This window comes from Strigops habroptila, chromosome 7, assembly GCF_004027225.2.
Source record: "Strigops habroptila isolate Jane chromosome 7, bStrHab1.2.pri, whole genome shotgun sequence".
Lineage (NCBI taxonomy): Eukaryota > Metazoa > Chordata > Aves > Psittaciformes > Psittacidae > Strigops > Strigops habroptila.
In genome coordinates, this window is record NC_044283.2 from 12,254,156 (window position 1) to 12,272,309 (window position 18,154).

The following is an 18,154-nucleotide window of genomic DNA, read 5'->3' on the forward strand; positions in this document are numbered from 1 at the left end:
TGGGCCCACAGCAACTAATTCATCAAATCTTAAAGAAAAATTAAGAAAGAAAGAAAAATGTAGATCCCAATGTCAAAATAGCATTCCAATAATAGCACTTCCATTGTTAGCCCGCGTACAGGAACAGGTACCAACAACTGCTGTCTGCTTGGCAAACGTGAACGTGACAGAAGAGAGCTGACCTACCCTTCTATCAATTTGTTCTGGTTAAGTTGAAAGGCAACAATTTCTTTTTATGAAAAACATTAAGAAAATCCATGACACCACACAAAGAGAATCACAATTGATATGAAAACTCTTCTCTCGAAGCTCAATGGATTTGTCTCAAGGTGGAAAGCCACATCAGCATGATAGAAGATTGTTTCTGTGCATTTGAACAGCTTTGTTCTGAGTGGTAACTAGGCTAAAGTAAGATAGACAACACTTGATTGACAGGTTTTCCATTTTTATATCTCCAGGAATGTTACAAGACATGCACGAGTGCCCCTGATAACATAAGGGCTGAGAGAACAAACCATCATAGATAGCCGGATTTGTAAATCCTTGGGATACCAGATGACTTATGCAGGAATATTACAATAAATTGCCTCTGAAATTGTGGCATGCTGCTTTGGGGAAGGATCTCTTCAGTGTCCTCCCAGGAACAGAACTTTTGTTGTTCTAAATTGCTATAATTAGCTCTCTTCAGAGCCCTGTGGCTATAGCTATTCCATTTCCAACGCAGTAACACTCTCCAGGCAACAAGATGGTTACAAAATGTACCTTTCAAACCAGTTAGCAAAAAGCTACGGGAACTCAAAAGAGGACTCTTTATAATCAGAGCAGGATGTATGATTCAGTATTTTCAGCCTAAGGAGAAAGTAGGCAGAAAGTAGGTATTACACATTCCCTCTGGGGAGAGAGATCTTACAATGTTTGCATTAAAACCTGTAAATTCTGAACATACAGATTAACCGTTTTAGTGCTGCCTCTAATGAAAAGAAAGCCAGGTTATCTCCGCCCCTACACCCCGACCTGCATTCCAGGATTTAAAGTTTCTGGAATCAAGTAATGATTTCATCTTTATTGTCCTATGTAGGAAATGGAGCCAGGGTGGAGCTGATCCTCAGTCTTAATAATCCTTATGGACGAGAATTTTTTACCACTTTATACACCAGGATCAGTCCGTTAGTTTTACACCAGACATCTCCCCACAACAGGCTATGGCTCAGTGGTCCTGTCTGCAACCTTTTCTAAAGGGCATGGGTATGAATAACAGGTTTGTCTTCACTGCCGTATGGTTCAGTAACAGCCTTACAGCTAAATTAACATTATTTTTAATTTGAGGTAGGTATTTCCTGGTAAGTGCCCTGAAAGGTCACTGCTGGAATATATACAGGGATTTTTGGTAATTTTTTTTCTACTTGCTCCCACCACAGCTCAATGTTTGGCTCAGATCAGGATGACATATAACCTATCTGTTCAGCAAAGATACAATGCCCTTTCACTTGTACCCTCAAAACATTAATAACACAGTTCATATTTGAAACACGAATGTAATGGCATTCTGTTTGCTGGTTGAATAGCAATAGGCTATATCTTAGCATTAGGAGACAGAAGTAGGTTGGGTTGGGGTTTTTTTGAGAAACAGAAATGCCTTAATTTTTCATTGAACTTTTCAAGCACAAATCTTGCATTTATGGCATTTTTCATCTCGAAGGATTATAAGTCTCTTCACTACAAGTGCAATATTAATAATAAAAAAGAGACATAATTCAGCTGACATTTTGAGTTTTCAAAGTATCACAGAAATTCCCCCGTGCTCTCTAAACAACTTTCTTGTAAGGTACTGAAAAATTACTGCCTTTAATTTGTAGTTGTAGAGATGTGGAAATGAGGTTAAGTAACTGCACAAGACCACAAAGTGAACCACTAGAGAAACCAAGGGATTATATCCAGACTACTTGATTCTATCACTAGATTCTATCCACAGAAATCAGAGGTCAAAGTCACTTTTAACCACATCAAGTTGAAAAGTAGCAGCTGGTTAATGTTATGGAATTCAGGACAAGCATTACTTATCATCACATCATATTCAAACCCGGTATTTAAGTGAAGAGCAAAAGACCACCTGATACGGAAAGGACTGCTCGGGAACAAAACTGTGCTTGTTACTGAACATCTGTGATTGCCACCCAGGTGCTGAATACTCAGTAAAAACCCCAACACGTTAGGTTGGGTTTACAATTAAAACAGAACAGACAGCAATAGTGTAAGAATAAAGCATTAAAATTTGGGGGGTTTTGGTCAAAGTGGGACAGTACTCACAGCCAACATCAGTCAGGATGCAACCAAGCTCCACGTAAGCTTCCATGCTCTTCTTTCGTGCTGTACATGCTGTTTAGTCTTGACCCATCAGGAGCTGTGCTAGCTGCAGGGTTTTCTTGACAGCTGTTTGAGTTAAGAAAATCACAACAAAACTCATTTTTACTGTGGAGCATCTTGAAAACTTTCTTGCAAAAGGCCTGTGATCTACCATTTGGGGTAACTGGTCCTAATAAAGAAGGAACTTGTTTCAGAAATCTTGAACTGACTATATTTTAGTCAGTTATTAACTAGCCATGCTGGCAATGGGCTTTTCTCAACCTTTTGTTATCGATTCTGTGATTTTGTGATCAATCATTAATCAAGCACAACTTCCAAAGATGATAGGCAGAAGAGAATGAAGAAAGGCTGAAATAGGAAGCTAGATGCTAAGGGTGTCGAGGAGAAATGACAGCCAAGAATGATGAGACAGGCAGACTGCTTGTCTCGGCTTTGTGAGAAACCAATAATCTTTCCAGGAAACATTTTGAAAACATCAGACCTGAAGATCCACTTACCTTTCCTGTCTCGTTTCTTCATGGCTTTCTGTGGGTATCACCCTTTATGGCTATTCCTATTTCTCTCCTTGCTCTTTCTGATTCTTCCTCAGCATTATCAGTGTCTTTAACAGATTTCCTCAACTACTTCTTTCACTGTTTCTGAGGATGAAGCTTGGAATTTGTGGCTTATGTACTTTCCAGAAGGCAGATACTGACAGCGCTACCTCCACTGCACGTATGAACACCACATGGTGTCACTCTTTTTCTTTGCTGTGTTGTGTATGTGCAAGCCATTGGATTGTACCAGTGTCACATCACAAAACAGTGACAACCAAAATATAAAAACCACAGACTGCAAAACCATTTGGTTCTTATCTTAGAGCTGTTGCCTGTTGTCACCCAAGAGTATTTATCGGTATGCTTCTAGCTCTTCCAAATCTTCTCACAGGAGGAGAAATCCACATCCATGTAACTGTAAGAGGCAGTGAGACTCCTTGGGATCTAACAGCTGTCATGGTATAAGGCCACTGGCTTCATTATACCATTTATCCTGCATTCTGCAGAGCCATGAGGCAACACATCATACACAGACAAGCAACCTGCCAAATAAAAGCCATGCTGAAAACTTAATGCACTCTGCCAGAGTTTGATGGAACTTCGCACTAAGTCTCAACTTCTGCAGGATTCTCATGCAGCAAGCTAGGAATGTCTTCTGCAGCTTCATTTTTAGTAATACTTTAATTATACACTTGAATATAACATTTATTGAATTTGTGTTGTGGAATCTGCATCTTCTCTGTCAGTTTACATTAGGGAAGCGCATGCAAAAATCAGGTTAACAGCTGGTGTTTAGGCATCTGTGAATAATCCAAGACTCATTTTAGGACTGTACGGTAAATGTGTGACCCTGATATTGGTTTTTTTCCCCCCATTTTAACAGCCTAACACCTAACTTGACACTGCCAAAGGTAAGGAGTCATCCAAGTACCACTGAGCAGGGCTTCCACAGCCTCCAGTTACCATTGCACAAACAGGCTGCACAAGCAGGTGGCCAAATTTGGGAACAGTGGATTAACAACATTATCCCTTGTAATTAAAGCTCAAGATTTGAGATGATGATTATCCAGCAAGCGTGTAGATAGCATCTGTATAGTGAGCCTGCATACACACACCATGAAAACCTCTCTGTGGGAGTTTGCACACCGACCACCGACAGACGCTACAAGGCATTACTGATAAACAGTTCGGCAGTTAAAAACAAAGAAAATGAGCTGCCATCTTCAAACTTTTCCAGTCACAACCCGCACAGGACACACTGGAGCGCCTGCAGCCACCACGCTGCCTCAGCTCGCCTAGACCAGGTCTGACAGGAAAACACGGACGCCTCACGGCGGCCAGTGTCCCGCTGCCTCCCGCGGGCTCCCGTTCCCGACGGGAGGCTGTAACTGCCCGAGGAGGGGCGGCAGTACCCGGCGAGACCCGGCGGAACCCCCGCCCGCCACCGCCCTCACACGGGGACGGGCCCTCACGCACAAGCCCCGCCCCGCGCGTCCCCTTCCGCCCCGAGGGGGCCGCGGGGAGCGCTCCTCTCCGCCGCGCTCCGGAAGCGCTGCAGGCTCCACCCCCCCACCCCGCCTGTTTGGTCCGAGCCGTGCACCCGCCGTGTGGATTGGCTGTCGTTCTCGTCGCTCTTAGGCTGCCCGCTCGCTGATTGGCTCCGGCAGCGCGGAGGCCCGGCGGGGCGGGCCGCGGCGGTCGGTGGGCAGGAAGGTGCTATGGCGGCGGTGGCACAGTGCGTGCGGGGCGCGCTGCGCCCGCGGTACCCGCTGCTGAGCTTCGCGCTGAGGTGAGGGTCGCGCCGCGCTGTGCCGCCTGGCCCGGGTCGGGTGCGGGGGACAGATCGGGTCCGGGTCTGCACTCACCGCCTTACCACCGCCGGCCCAGGCCGAGAGCGGGGCCCAGCCCCGCCGCGCTGGGCTGCTTCACCCTCCGGCGCTGCGCTGGGGAGCCCCTTGGGACAGCCGGTGCCGGCCCCCATCTCCCTTAGCTTCCGCCGCGAGAGCGTCCCGACCGAGCGTTGCGGGGCCCGAGTGGCCCGGCCTGAAGGCCTCCGGGCCTGAAGTGCTGGTGCGGCGTGCGGGGCGCCGGGCCTGCTGGATTGCGGCACGGAGCCACCCGCCTCGCCCGCCAACCGGTTCGCTCGTCTGCTTCAGCCTGAGAGACGTTAGGAAGCGGTAAATGCTCATCTTTATGGAGGCTGGACCGCGCTTGACATGGTATTTGCGGTACACCAGTGAGACGGAGCAGGGACACACAGGCGCTTTTCCGTTGCTCTGCAGCGATCAGCGGCAAACCGCGGTTCTTGTCGGTGTTGCGGGTGATTGCATCATGTAAACTGGGTCTGTGTCCTGACAGAGCACCGTGCTGAAAACCAGCTCATGCTGCCCTTAAAAGCGCTGCTGCTTTATAAGCTGGATATAATGGGCACTTACAAGCTGCTGCCCAGTGGGTTTTATTTTTTGCAGCAGTTTAAGTGGCCTTAGTTCAGTTACTGCTCATGAGAGGTTCTGCAGGTAGTTTTCACAGACCTGGAACTGTTGTATTAATTTGTTCTTCAGTGCGAGGATTTTGTAGACATTGATATGTGAAGTGTCCAGGATGTCCAGAAGATGCTAATACCTTACAAAGTAGGCAACTGATTAATACTGACCACGTTTTTGCCTTAGGACTTCTCCACGACTGCTTTGCGCAGCAACACAACAGAAAAATACTGGCCAGAACTTGGAAGAGGACCAGAGTCAGAGCCAAAATGAGCACAAGGTTGAACCCAGCTCCGCTGAAAAGATGTTAACTGAAGAAAAGGCCAAACTGGAAGAACAGCTGAAAGAAGTTACCGTAAGTGTCTCTTGGCTATCGGGTTGCACACCCTGCAAACCGCATACCCAAGAGTGTTCATTGTGGGTTCTCGGTGCCCAGTCTGGATGCAGTTGTGTGACTGCTGTGTAGTGGTTGAATAAAAACCTGCACTTTGATAATCGCTTAAAAACTTCAAAGTAGATGTACAACAGGACCTGAGATGCATCCCTGGTACAAGACTTAAGATTTTGGATAATTTGGTTTTGATTTCTGGCAGGAATTGGACCTTTTCCAGCCTGAATATCTGTTACTGAGTTTTGGGGACTTCAGTTCACTTGGGTTTTGCTCAGTGGAGAGGTAATTTTTGGAAGTTTATGGAAGAGTTTGAGGTTGTCTTTGATGTGTGCATCTGTGTGCACTAGGAGTAGGCTTTCTGAAAAGAGCTGCTGGCTTTTCAAAGGTCAGGGTTAATGGTGCTTAGCTTTTACTTAATAGTCTACTTATTACATACCCTATTCAAACCTCTATTGGAGAGCCTTTAAACACAAGGCTGAAGCATCACAATCCCTCTGGCCTATCTTGCATTCTCTCTTCAGCAGAGGATGAAGGATTAAACAAAGGTGTTGCTTTTCTGGATGAGTGCTTTATATAAAACATATTTCTAGAGCATTTGAGACTTTGAGAGGTAGCCCAGAACTTTCTATAGAAACAGCACCTATGGATCATAATTGGATTGAGTTTCCTTCCTGTTGGCCTTCCCAAAGCACTGAAGGACAAAGCAGAGATGTTATTTAACATCTCTGTTGACAGCTTTTGCTATTGGCTGCCTAACATGGCTCTTCAGTCAACTCATTGACTATTTTTATTTCATTGTGGGATTCTTCACAAGCACATTCAGAGTGGAAGCCCAGCGTGGTGTGAGGTAGTGAAGCACTCATCCTGAAGTGCCTGGGTTTAATGAATTCCATTCTTAGTACATCTGCAGCTAGATGGTGATATTGATAGGAATAGCCACAGGAATAGACCAGAACTGAACCTGGACAACAGAGGAGTTAAACTTCATAGTTTGTAAAAAACTTGCTGTGTTGAATCTCATTTGCCACAGTGTCAGAATCCCTTAGGACTGCTGAAGGCTTTCTGTGAACACACATCAGCAAAAGCAGAAACCTTTGATTCATAAAACTTGATGTATCTGTAGAGCTAATCTGTCGACAACTACTGAGAGTCTGGAAATCCATCTTGCTTTCTTTCCCTCACTTCTGTCTGCACTAAAGCGAAGCAAACATCTACCTTGGTAGATGCCGTGCTAATTGGAGTGTTGTCTTTAGACTGGTCTTTAGATGGTGGGCTTAGGCCATGTAACTGTTTAAAATGCTGTTTCATACTGAATATGCTGTTTTGAATTATTGTCAACTACCCAAGCACCAGGAATGAAATCTCTTGTTACTGGTTTCTCTTCTTTAGGACAAGTACAAGCGTGCCTTGGCAGACGCAGAAAACATAAGGCAAAGAAGCCAGAAACTGGTAGAAGAGGCAAAGTTATACGGTCAGTGGGGGCTCATTTTGTCTGTGCTCCTAAGACCCAGAAAATGCAAAGCCTGGAAAACTGAGCTGACTGGCCCAAAGTTGTGACACATTGTACTTCCCGAGTCACTCTGACTCCTTGGTGGAAAAATGCATTTGAGGCAGAGAAGTTTTTAACAGTTCCTCACTTTGCATCAGAATTACACTAGACAAGGGCAAGGCTCATGCAGCTGACTTGAAGTCTTCTGTCAACTTGGTATCTGATTTCCTACAACATGTCCTGCACTGGTAGATTCTGCAGTAAGATTTGCAGCCTCAAGTTTGCCATTTTCACATGCTTTGGTCTCAGAACTGACTGCAGAATACTGACATGGAATACCAGCTTTTCCTTCTGGTTCTTGGTGTTTGTTTTGGGTTTGGTTCTTTTTGGGGTTTTTTTGGGGGGTTGATTTTGTTTGGGGTGGAGTTTTTTTAGCCTTTTATATTTGGATAAGTTTTCTGTTCTGCTGAAGGCCACAGCTTTCAAATAGAAGTAATACATTTAGATGGGTGGATTCTTTTCAGTGGCAGGAATGTAAACTCACTGGCTACGAGGAATGGTAGAAACACATCTTTCTTCAAGAGCCAGGCTACCAACATCTGATTCCATGTCAGATGTACACAAACACTGCAGCAGCAGAGTGCTGATCATCTTAGTGTTCAACTCACTCTGGCTTGAAAAACAAGTTGACCTTTTTTTGCCACACACTGTACATAGCTCTAGAGTTTAATTCCGAATACAGAAGTTTTAGATTTCTGAATACAGGGTCTTCAGTTAGTGTGAGCTGTAAGAAAAAGCATTTCTCAGTTACTGAGTGTTCTTGCACTGTTTTCAAGTATTCAAACTGGGTGTTTGAATACTTCGTCCTGACGTTCATTTTCAGTGAGCATTGTTTCACTGATAGGCTGCTTAGTGCAGAAGGACTTTGAGTCATGTCTGAGCTCAGAGATGTTAAAATAGAAATAAATAGTCAAATAACATCTCTCATGAATACCAAATTACAGATAATCTGTACGATTTTAAGTTTTATCATTCATAGATGACTGTTCTTTCTGTTGAAGGAAGAGATGTGCAGTTGTTAGTGACCCTTTCTTGAGAACTACCTGATCCCTATAGATTTTGCCAGGTGCTTTGGTAGGGTTTTTTCCGTTTAAACCAAAGACTTGTGCTCTGGTAATGCTCATACTGCTGCTTGGTAAGCAAAAACCTACCAAAATGCAGAGCACTTTGTCACTGGTTCACCTCTGCATAGAAATGTGTTATTTTACTGAATTATTTCGGTTTTTCATGATTTCTAGAAATGGTTTGCCTTCAGTGAGATGAGGCCGGATTCTGTTAGTGTGAGCCACAGACCAGCTTCAGGACAGGGGCTGTCGTTACTTAGGAATTGCTCAGTGTTCCCAAGGCACAGCTTCTGGCTCTGTACAAGTGGTTTGTAGTGGCGGGGAGAGGTGTGAGTTCTCACACTGAATCACAGGAGTCCCTGTTCACCTCCCAGGCTCCTCATCAGTCTGACTACATGGTTTTTCCTCTGAAAAGATTTTTGGCACATGAGATTAAAGGGTAGGAATAGGGCAACATAATGCTTTGAACTTCAATCCCAGGATGAGAGAGACATGAGGAAATGATGTTAATCTGAAGCTTTTGGTAACTTTGGTTAGAATTTTAACTGTTAATGTCAGGTCATCAGCTTTAGCTCTTTTAAATTGAAATAATTTCTTTCCATAGAACTAGAGGAGGAGATGTGGATTTCAAGGTACCTGGAATAGTTCTGTATTATCAAGTAAAACTGGAAAGGACATTTTAGCCCAAATGTTGAATGATGTATCTTGTTAGAAATCTACAAAGAGTACAGATCATTGCTGTGGGGTTTGGGGTTGTGGTTGTTGGGCTGCCTGTTTCCCTCAATGGGCTAATCCCAATCCCTTCTCTTTTATTTCTTCTTAGGGATTCAGAGCTTCTGTAAGGACTTACTAGAAGTTGCAGACATCCTGGAGAAAGCAACTGAAAGTGTTCCAAAAGAAGAAATTAAGGATGAAAACCCTCACTTGAAAAGCTTATACGAAGGTCTCGTTATGACAGAAGTACAGATTCAGAAAGTGTTTAAAAAGCATGGCCTGCTCAGACTGAATCCTGTTGGAGCCAAGTTCGATCCCTATGAACACGAAGCGTTGTTCCATGCTCCCATGGAAGGGAAGGAGCCTGGCACTATTGCATTAGTATCCAAGATTGGCTATAAGCTGCACGGGCGTACGCTGCGGCCCGCCTTGGTGGGTGTTGTGAAAGACGCTTAGCTGCTTAACCCGCGAAGGTAAAATGCCATACAACTATTAAACAGCTGGATGGTTTTCCTCTCACACCGTGCTTTCCTCCTTCCTCTGCCCCCTGAGAGGTCTAAATGAATTGTTCGAGGTCTCCCAGTGAAAATGAAGCAAGCAATGAAATTCTCCTGCTTAGTGGCCATCAACATCACTGTTCCATAAGCTCTCTTCTCAAGTGTGAAAGACAAGAGCCATTAAGCTCCCTCATGCTGTAGATTAGATAACGTTTTTTACAACTATTGCTCCCAAAGGTGCATTAAATCGAAAGGAACAAAATGCTCACCCGAATTTTGCATTATGTTTATCATTGTTTAGAGATCAAAATCCAAATAGTGGCTCAAACACTTCCTTTGGTTTTGTAGAATCCAGCACTGCAGAAGTGGGAGAAGTACAAACAACCCATCTTCTGCAAGCACCCATCAGCTTTTATACACTGATGTGATAAATGCCCTTTTTGTCTAGTCAGAAATAATCTGGGCAGCTGACATAGAAACCTTTGTGAGCTCTGACCTGTAAATAAAAGGCAATGGAGAGCAGAAATCTTCTGTAATTGTTCAACCCTTTTTGTTCTGTGCTAACGTTGACTCGAGAAAACCATCTAATACTTGTATGGCATTGAAGAACCAATGGAATTTATCCTATCTGGATTTTTAATTTAAGATTGTATAAATTGGTTTAAACAATTTTGATAGTCTTGTATCTTCCTAGCTTTACACTCGGTTTGTTATGCAAACTGTAGTTCCACAACCCTGCTGAAAGCCAGAATGCCCAAATAAGTGAGTAGCTGAGAGTTTGGTACATACTGTCTTTTCGAATTACATAAATAATTGCATGTAAGTGGCTCAAACAGAAACCTGAACACAGTTTCATCTCCATTTCTTGCATTTACTCAGCTTGGATCTTAAGTTGGAACAGAACTTTTCCCATGCACAGCTCTTGCCATGTCTCACTCCACCTGCCACTCCCAATCCTGCAGAATCAGGCTAAAATACAATCCTTGAGTAACTCAATGCTTTGTCCTACATTTGTCTGGTCACCTGGATAGGAGTGGATGGAAACTGGCACATTACACAACCAGCAAAGCCTCTTGCATCCTCAAAGCCCATACATTCAACACACAGGACAGAAACCTCAAATTTATGCATGTTCTTAGGACGTGGTAAATAGTAAGTACTGCTGAATTTTTCACCCTGGTTTCTGGTTATCTTGCATCAAGGACCTTCTTGCCTTAAGGTCAAGTACTGATTATTTTTTTGGGTTCAGAGGCAGAGTTGCCAGCAGTTTACTGAACACAAGACCATGGGAAAAGATGATTACTTCTCCTTCAAGACTTACTTCCCTGTGCTGGTTTGCCTCATGGGAATCAGCTTACTAGGAACAACCTAAGTGCATCCTACTGCTGGGGGTAGAGTCATGTTTAAGGATTCATTCATTCATTCACAACTCTTAAGAAAGAAAATGAGCCTCTTGACTGGGCAGGGAGGGAGCATAATTTTTGGTACATGAAGAATTGAATTGGAAAGCAACTTCCACCTGCGTTCCAGCATGCTGGAGCTGTGTTCAGCCCCTTCCCAACCCCTCTGAATCTAAACTAAATCTAATAACTTCATTAGCAGGGAAGTTTTGCAGTAGGGCAATTAAAACAAAGGGACAGCTTCTTCTCTAGCAGGTTAAGCTTTTGTTAATGGGCTTCCTAGGACCTCACACAAACTGTCTGTTTTGGACTGTATTACTGCATTCAGGGTGTTCTTAAACAAAAGTTCCCGTTAAATGTTCAGCACAAGACTCAAACTAGTAGTTTTAAAATCTCATTTAAGTGGTTCCCTTTCCTTGGCCTGCCCTTTCTGAGAGGCTTTCAGCATGGAGAGCGTCAGTCTTCACTGAGAGCTCAAACCACAGGTGCACTTTGCCATATAACAGTAAGAAGCACTGAAGAAATTGAAGAACAGAGGGAGGTGGTTCTGAAATTCGAGCATAAGAGCAGCCAACAAAGCTACCACCAGTACCTCTGCTTTAGCTCTTTCATAAAGACCACTTCACCCATCACCACTTGGCTGAACTGCATCTCCATTTGTTACTGCAAAGACTTAAGCCATGTTCTTCATAACACAAGCTACGTTGCCATTAAATCAATAGTGGAAAGAAACTTTAATACAAGTTTATTTACCAATATACAATGCAAAAACCTAGTAAAATGCTGAGTGTGCACAACATCAGTTAGGTTTTACATGACTTCAGCACAGGCATTTGCGTGTCTGGCACAGCTACACCAAGACACCATTCAAATGAGTGCAACATTCCCTTTAAGGAAGCAGCTGACGAGTGGAACGTGCTCACCAGGTACCTTCCTTCACAGTATTTAATGTGTTATCACTTAAGAGCAACTGGGGCACATGCAAAAACATTTTGCAAGAAGAGAGTAAACTGAAAGGCCAACAAAGTCCATTACAGTTGCAAAGAAACTCGATGCAGCCACCACACAAGAGAATAATGGCAGAGTGCTTAGTCTGTGTGACTGACAAGGCAGTTCATGGTCAAAGACTCGTGCAAACCTACTGATGCTGTTCTTAATGCTTGCTGGGACAGCAACAAAACATAAGGCAGGAGGGTCTGTATCCAGAATACTCTGTAACAAACCCTTCTGCACTGGCAGAGTGGAGATTAATGCTCCCTTGTTACCTGGTAAGCAAATATTACTGTAAAACGTCGCTGCGACTGGACTGATCGAAGTAAACATACAGCATTAGAACAGACATTGCTGCCTCTGTCAGGAGCAGAAGATCAGTATTTTGAACAGCTTATGGAGTGTCAGTTTTTCATAGGCTTACATCAATGCTGTTAGGACAGATGCTATCATTAGTAATATCTTCAATTAGAAAAGTCAAGAGCATAAGCATATAAAACACCTTTTCATTAGCAACATGAAGGCTAGGTTACTTGTACAGTACAGGAAGCACTTTCCAGATCAACACAAGATACGAGTTGAGCTCTTTGCCATGTGTTTGCTCAGCCCCTTCGCCACAGAAGAGAAGCAGAGTAGCTCTAGTTAACTGCAGGATTACCATAACTGCATCTCAACTTAACAAACAAACAAACAAAAAACCAGCAGCTCATAACAAAGGAATGCTTCGACTAAACCAGTTCCATGGGGAAACACGGAACAGCAGCATCCTCTAGTGCAAGTCACCTTAAAAATTAAAAGCACAGCTGACAGTGAGACATTGCTTCTAGGGAAGCCCTTTCCAAGGGACTAGTATTTGCTAAAGCAAACATTTACCACCTTGAATTTGCTTGCAAGTATAAAATAAATATTGATATCCATATTTCATACATTAAAAATACTTTATTTTTACATTCATTTGGATGTTCAATAAGTTACGTCTAGCACCAAAGAAACATTTTGGAGGGGCTGAGGAATTAAGAAACTACAAAGTGTAACTGCAGAATTCACTTCAACATTTAAATGACTCATTGGTGCCTAGGTATCAGCTTGGTTTAAGTTATTGTTCAGATGGGCTTTAGACTATTGCTTCAGTTCGACTTGGATGTGCCACAACAGTGGAGGAATATAAAAATCACAGAGCTGAGGAAAATTAATAGTCATAAAAAAAATAGCTTTTAAACTCCCAGCTACATGCAGAGTTGAGGCTCCAGAACACCAGCAGTAATGGGATGTTACGGCAGTTCAGGAACAAGGTACAGGAAGAACCAAATTGCATAACTAGAATGCCAGAAAGGCTGAGCTTCCCTTCTGCAGGGCTAGCACAGAAAATAACCGAGGGTTTAGACCTTATGAACTTGCGTGCTGTTTGTACACGTGTACGGGCTTGAAATGGTTCTTAAAGCTACTCAGCACATCGCAGTTAGTTCCACTGCTGCCAAGGAGAGACAGTTTTGTGGCAAGTATTCCACAACGAGCCACTTACAGGTAAGCCAAAGTGTTAGATCCAAGAGGACATGGCCCTGACCTTTTCTGAAGGGACAGAACATCAAACATCACAAGATCAAAAGAAAAAGGCACTAGAGTTTTGGTTTTCTCTTCCTTAGAAATGCTGGCTTTGTAATTGTACCCCTTTTATTCTAACCTCTCCGGTAACACTATTTTGGTAATGCTGGATATGACAACTAAACCCCAGTTCCCATCAGTACACCTCTGCCAGGCTGCAGAATTAATACTGGCTTAAGATTTTGTGGTATCCTCACTGACTACAGCCCAAAGCATCAAAGCAAGATGACATTTCCAGTGCTCACACTTGTTCTGGAGCCAGTCAAATTCCATGTTTTGGCACACCTGCCCTCCAGAAGACCTGCTCAACTGGCCTCCGGTCCCAGCTTCCTGCTCTGGACACGACCAGCAGAGAGGCTTAGGCACAAGTACCACTGTGCTGGCTTCCACGTGGCAACTCCCGTGTTTATTCATTTGGTTAAATACCAGCACGGGAATTTAAGGTTGAAATTACTATAAAAACCCTTTTCTAGTCCTCCTTCACCATCTTCCCTCTGATTTAGTAGATCCTACTAACCCGGTGCTGTGGATCTGCTGTGTTTGTTGCGTGTGGTGTTCGACCTGGCCAGCGGGCGCCTGTCGGGAGCGCCTGGTTCAGAGTGTAGTGTTAGAGTTGTGAGGAGCCACCTCTCCTGGCGCTCTGCTCTCACCACAGCGGGCTGCACCCACACTTCTCCTGCCACGTCAGTAACTTCAACGTGTTCAGCCCGGTACGTTTCAAGGTATGTGCAATTAGAACCCTGTGATGGCTTCATTTACAGCTCTGCGCTTCGGGAGCACGTGAGCTGTGTGCTTTCACTTCATCCATACCACTTCTCTCTTCTGGTTTTAAAACCCAATCTCAGTGATAACTCTTCTTTTGAGAGTCTCACTCCCTTTCCCTGTCCCTCCCAAAGTTCAGGAGGAGGCAGCTACACCTCCTCAGCCCACACAAGCTCAGAAGTTACAGGCACCGAAGCAGGAGGAGCAGGCTCCTCCAACAAGGAGAAACAGTGATTTTGCTGCCTGAGGCTCCCAACTGCTGCCAGACAACTCCCTGCCTTGTCTTTCCAAACCCTATTTTTGGCCCAAATCAGCCACTTTACAGTGGTGCTGACCCCACACAGCACCACAGCTGCCCTGTACTCCTGCAACTTTGCTATTCATTAGTTAACATCGAAGCTCCAGTGGGGTCTGTTTCATCCAAACCTCCTGTCAAACCTCTGTCTGGATCAGCTGGGTGTGAAGGCAGCCCTTCAAGAACCCCTTCCACAGCACAAGTACCTGAAGGCATCTCACCTACCGCATTTCTTCCCTTCCACTCCCTGCCATGGCTCATCCCTGCGGCATTCCCGACAGAAACTCTCCCCTGCTGTCCCAGCCTTGGCTGTAGTTACTAAGGAGAATGTTCTGAAAGCTTAGCACTGGTCACAAAAGTCCCCTCTCACCATGCTCCTGAGCTCAGGACGTTTGGAAGCTTCACTTTCCTGCCAGCATTACGCCAAAAAATAAAGAGACAACAAAGGGAGAAGAAAGTTTCCAGCAAATGAAACTATCTCCCACCTTCAAAGAAAAGCAGGGATTACACCGATACTCATTTATCCAGGAGTAAGGAGTAAGTAACTACTCTGAGACTTCTGGAATTGAGTAAGTTCACATGGAAGAAATCTGTTTGAATAATGTACCAAAAGCAGTGAAATCCAATGCAGAAGTTTCACAATTAAGTGTTTTCCATGATCCAAAGCAAAAGTCCATTTGAACCATGGATCACGAATATTGAGGGGGTTTATGGGTTTGCTTTTTTGTCGTCGTCGTTAATTTTAAGTGACATGATTTCTGTATCTTTGGGGAGGGAAGGAAAAACTAACGGAGTCCTTGAGGCTCTAATGTGCCTCTGCTGTGTACTTTCAGATCTGCTGAGTTTCAGGAAGCATCCCTGGATATCCAACCACTTTCTGTTAGAAAGTTTAAAATCCTTTTCTTCAGTACCTTGTCTAAGTAACTGGGAAGGCGACTCTTGGAAGGAATTCCTTGTCTTTTTTGGAGATGGTCTTTAATGATTATAGTTTTTACAGTCACGTAACGCGCAGGACTCAGGTTTAGAGAGCTGCAGAGCACCTTTTCCCTGTCCGATAAGAGTTCAAAGCCAGGCAGGTTTTCAATGGCAGCGAATTCACCTTCTTTCCCATCTTCCTTCCCTCTCTTGGAGCTCGCTATGTTTTTGTTCTCCTTCCTCTTTTCCCGTTTATGCCTGGCTGCCTCATATTCCGCTGACTCTTCCATTTTGGTGATCCCATTCCGACGGTACCGCTGCAGCTCCCGAATCTTTGCTCGGAGTATCCTCTCCTTATGCATGTTCTCAAAGAAGTCTTCAAACTCCTTACAAGACATGAACTGGTAGAGGGGCCTCAGTTTGAGCCTCAGCTCCTTCTCCTCTTTAGTGATCTTCCGTTTGGGAGCTTTCTCCTTGTCCTTTTTATCCTTCCCCAGAAAGGCCGGTACCAGGTTATAGTCTCGTGCGATGTTCTTCCGCCGCTGCCTCTCCTTGAGCTTCCTCACGTACATGTCCACGTGAGCTCTTTTCAACTCTATCTCCACATCGTCGTCGTCGTAGTTCACCGAGAGGCCGCTGATGAGGGTCTCCGCGTCCTGATCGTATTCGATCTCGTAGTCGTCCCGCAGCGGCATGTACCCGAGCTGCTGCTGCTCCGCCACCGATATGTCCAGCGGCGGCAGCGGTGTGGTGAGGCTGGGGGACAGTGGCCCGCCGCTGGGGCACGTGTGATCCGTCACTCGGTTCGGGATCGTGTCAGGGATGCAGGCTTTCCCCAGGTTGCCGTGAATGTACATGCTCACATAGTGCTCCATCACCTCCTGGGGCGTGCGGGATGCTCCCACGTGAGCAGCCATGTCCTCCTAAACGGAACATAAGGAGGAGTGATCAAACGATTCCCATCACAGCTCCAGCATAACACGCACTCAGGGAAGAGCCTGACTACTTCTTCCCTGCTCCTCAAAAAGCCAACTCGCAGTACTTAAACTTTCCTAGCGATGCTGAAATTAGCCAATTTGCCATCAGATCTGCGTTTTCAGGTCCAGACAAGGATTTACAGGTGCACAGGGGCACATCAGCCACAAAAGCAGCACAGAGGCAAGCTGCACTGGATCCTCAGGCTACAGAATACCACCGAGACACTGGAGCCACACGGTGATTCCTGAGCATCCATCACTCTCTCAGCTGTCCAGCTCACCAGCACTAGGAAGCTTTCTGAGTCCCAAACCAGCACCGAGATCACTGCATCGTTTGGATTGTGCTCATTTATACGGCATCGCTGAAGTACTTTTATACCCATACAGAAATACAGCACTTACAGCAAGAAAGATGGCATTTACTCTCTTCTAGTTGGTTATTTAAGAACTAAACCAAGCTACAATGATCATAACCTTTAAGATTTTGAAAAAGTCTTTGTGTTTAATAAGACAAACCATAATCAATGAACAATTAATGAATCAAACTATGCTATTCTTTAAAAATGACCATGTACTGACAGAGAAGGCAAGCAGCGAGCTCACAGCTGGGACACAGAATGGTTTGGGTTGGAAAGCACCTTAAGATCATCTTTTTCCAACCCCCTGCCATGGGCAGGGACGGCTCACACTAAACCATGTCACCCAAGGCTCTGTCCAGCCTGGCCTTGAACACTGCCAGAGATGGAGCATTCACAACTTCCTTGGGCAACCCATTCCAGTGCCTCACCACCCTCATAGTGAAGCACGTACCGACAGAACACAGCGAACGCTGACAAGCAGCAGGTGTGCGCTGTAACACACGGGCTGGGGGGCCCGTGCCGGAGCTCAGGGCACCCACAGCTCCGCGAACCCCGGCGGGTCTCACCCGGGGGCCGCGCAGCCGCCCGGGCCCGGCGGCTCCCCTCACCCGCGGCGCCGCGGGGGCCCCCCGCAGCCTGTCCCCAGACCCGGCGGGGGCCGCCCGCTCGCTGCCAGGCGGACGTGCCCCCGCGGCCCTCGGCCCTTACCCAGTTGCCGAAGCCGAACTGCTCGATGGCGTCCAGCAGCAGCTGCTCCTCCCGGCTGCTCCAGCTGCCCTCGGCCTCGGCGCCCCAGAGGGTGAAGCGGCCGCCGTCGACGAGCTGGTAGCCGTGCCATCGGCGGTGCGGGCCGATCTCGGCGCCCGCCGAGAAGCAGTCGGGGCAGAGCTCGATGTCGGCGCACTCGGTGCAGCGGAAGCGCAGCGGGCTCACCTCAGCCAGGCAGTACACGCAGTACTTCTTCCCCAGTTCCGCCATCTTACCCCGCCCGCCGACACCCCGCGCGCACGCGCCGGCACGCCCCAGCGCCGGCCTCGCCAATGGCAGCGCGCCCGACGGGTGGAGACCAGCAAGAAACCACCAATGGGAAAGGAGGGCTCGGCCCTCCTCTAGGCATCCCGGCCAATGGCGACAACGCGCCTGGGCGCGGGGGGTATTAAAATGAATAAAAGGCGAGGATTGGCCCACAGGGATCCGGCTGCCTTTCTCGCCACCAATCGGAGAGGAGACCCCGAGCAACCCCGCCGCTGAATGGT

General features: G+C 45.9%; 2 protein-coding genes and 1 long non-coding RNA gene across 3 annotated transcripts; 1 reads left to right on the forward strand and 2 right to left on the reverse strand.

The window, feature by feature from the left end:
* Window positions 1-1,621: 1,621 nt before the first annotated feature.
* Window positions 1,622-4,118, reverse strand: LOC115610914. Its single transcript, XR_003992395.1, has 2 exons — window positions 2,862-4,118; window positions 1,622-2,430 (listed from the first exon to the last, which is right to left on the reverse strand). It is a non-coding gene; the product is annotated as an uncharacterized LOC115610914 (long non-coding RNA).
* Window positions 4,119-4,574: 456 nt separating this feature from the next.
* GRPEL1 (GrpE like 1, mitochondrial) lies at window positions 4,575-10,591 on the forward strand. The gene is made up of 4 exons (XM_030492079.1): window positions 4,575-4,689; window positions 5,570-5,738; window positions 7,164-7,245; window positions 9,211-10,591. The coding sequence occupies exons 1-4, from the start codon at window positions 4,619-4,621 to the stop codon at window positions 9,555-9,557; spliced, it is 669 nt and encodes a 222-aa protein (XP_030347939.1). The 5' UTR covers window positions 4,575-4,618; the 3' UTR covers window positions 9,558-10,591.
* A 1,129-nt stretch (window positions 10,592-11,720) lies between these two features.
* Window positions 11,721-17,918, reverse strand: TADA2B (transcriptional adaptor 2B). The gene is made up of 2 exons (XM_030492078.1): window positions 17,607-17,918; window positions 11,721-16,485 (listed from the first exon to the last, which is right to left on the reverse strand). The coding sequence occupies exons 1-2, from the start codon at window positions 17,874-17,876 to the stop codon at window positions 15,493-15,495; spliced, it is 1,263 nt and encodes a 420-aa protein (XP_030347938.1). The 5' UTR covers window positions 17,877-17,918; the 3' UTR covers window positions 11,721-15,492.
* Window positions 17,919-18,154: the final 236 nt, after the last annotated feature.

Coding starts and splice junctions, on each gene's coding strand:
- GRPEL1 (XM_030492079.1), top strand. CDS start 4,619: ATGGCGGCGGTGGCACAGTGCGTGCGGGGCGCGCTGCGCCCGCGGTAC. Junction 4,690..5,569: donor CTGCTGAGCTTCGCGCTGAG/GTGAGGGTCGCG, acceptor TTTTTGCCTTAG/GACTTCTCCACGACTGCTTT. Junction 5,739..7,163: donor AACAGCTGAAAGAAGTTACC/GTAAGTGTCTCT, acceptor TCTCTTCTTTAG/GACAAGTACAAGCGTGCCTT.
- TADA2B (XM_030492078.1), bottom strand. CDS start 17,876: ATGGCGGAACTGGGGAAGAAGTACTGCGTGTACTGCCTGGCTGAGGTG. Junction 16,486..17,606: donor AGTTCGGCTTCGGCAACTGG/GTAAGGGCCGAG, acceptor TGTTCCGTTTAG/GAGGACATGGCTGCTCACGT.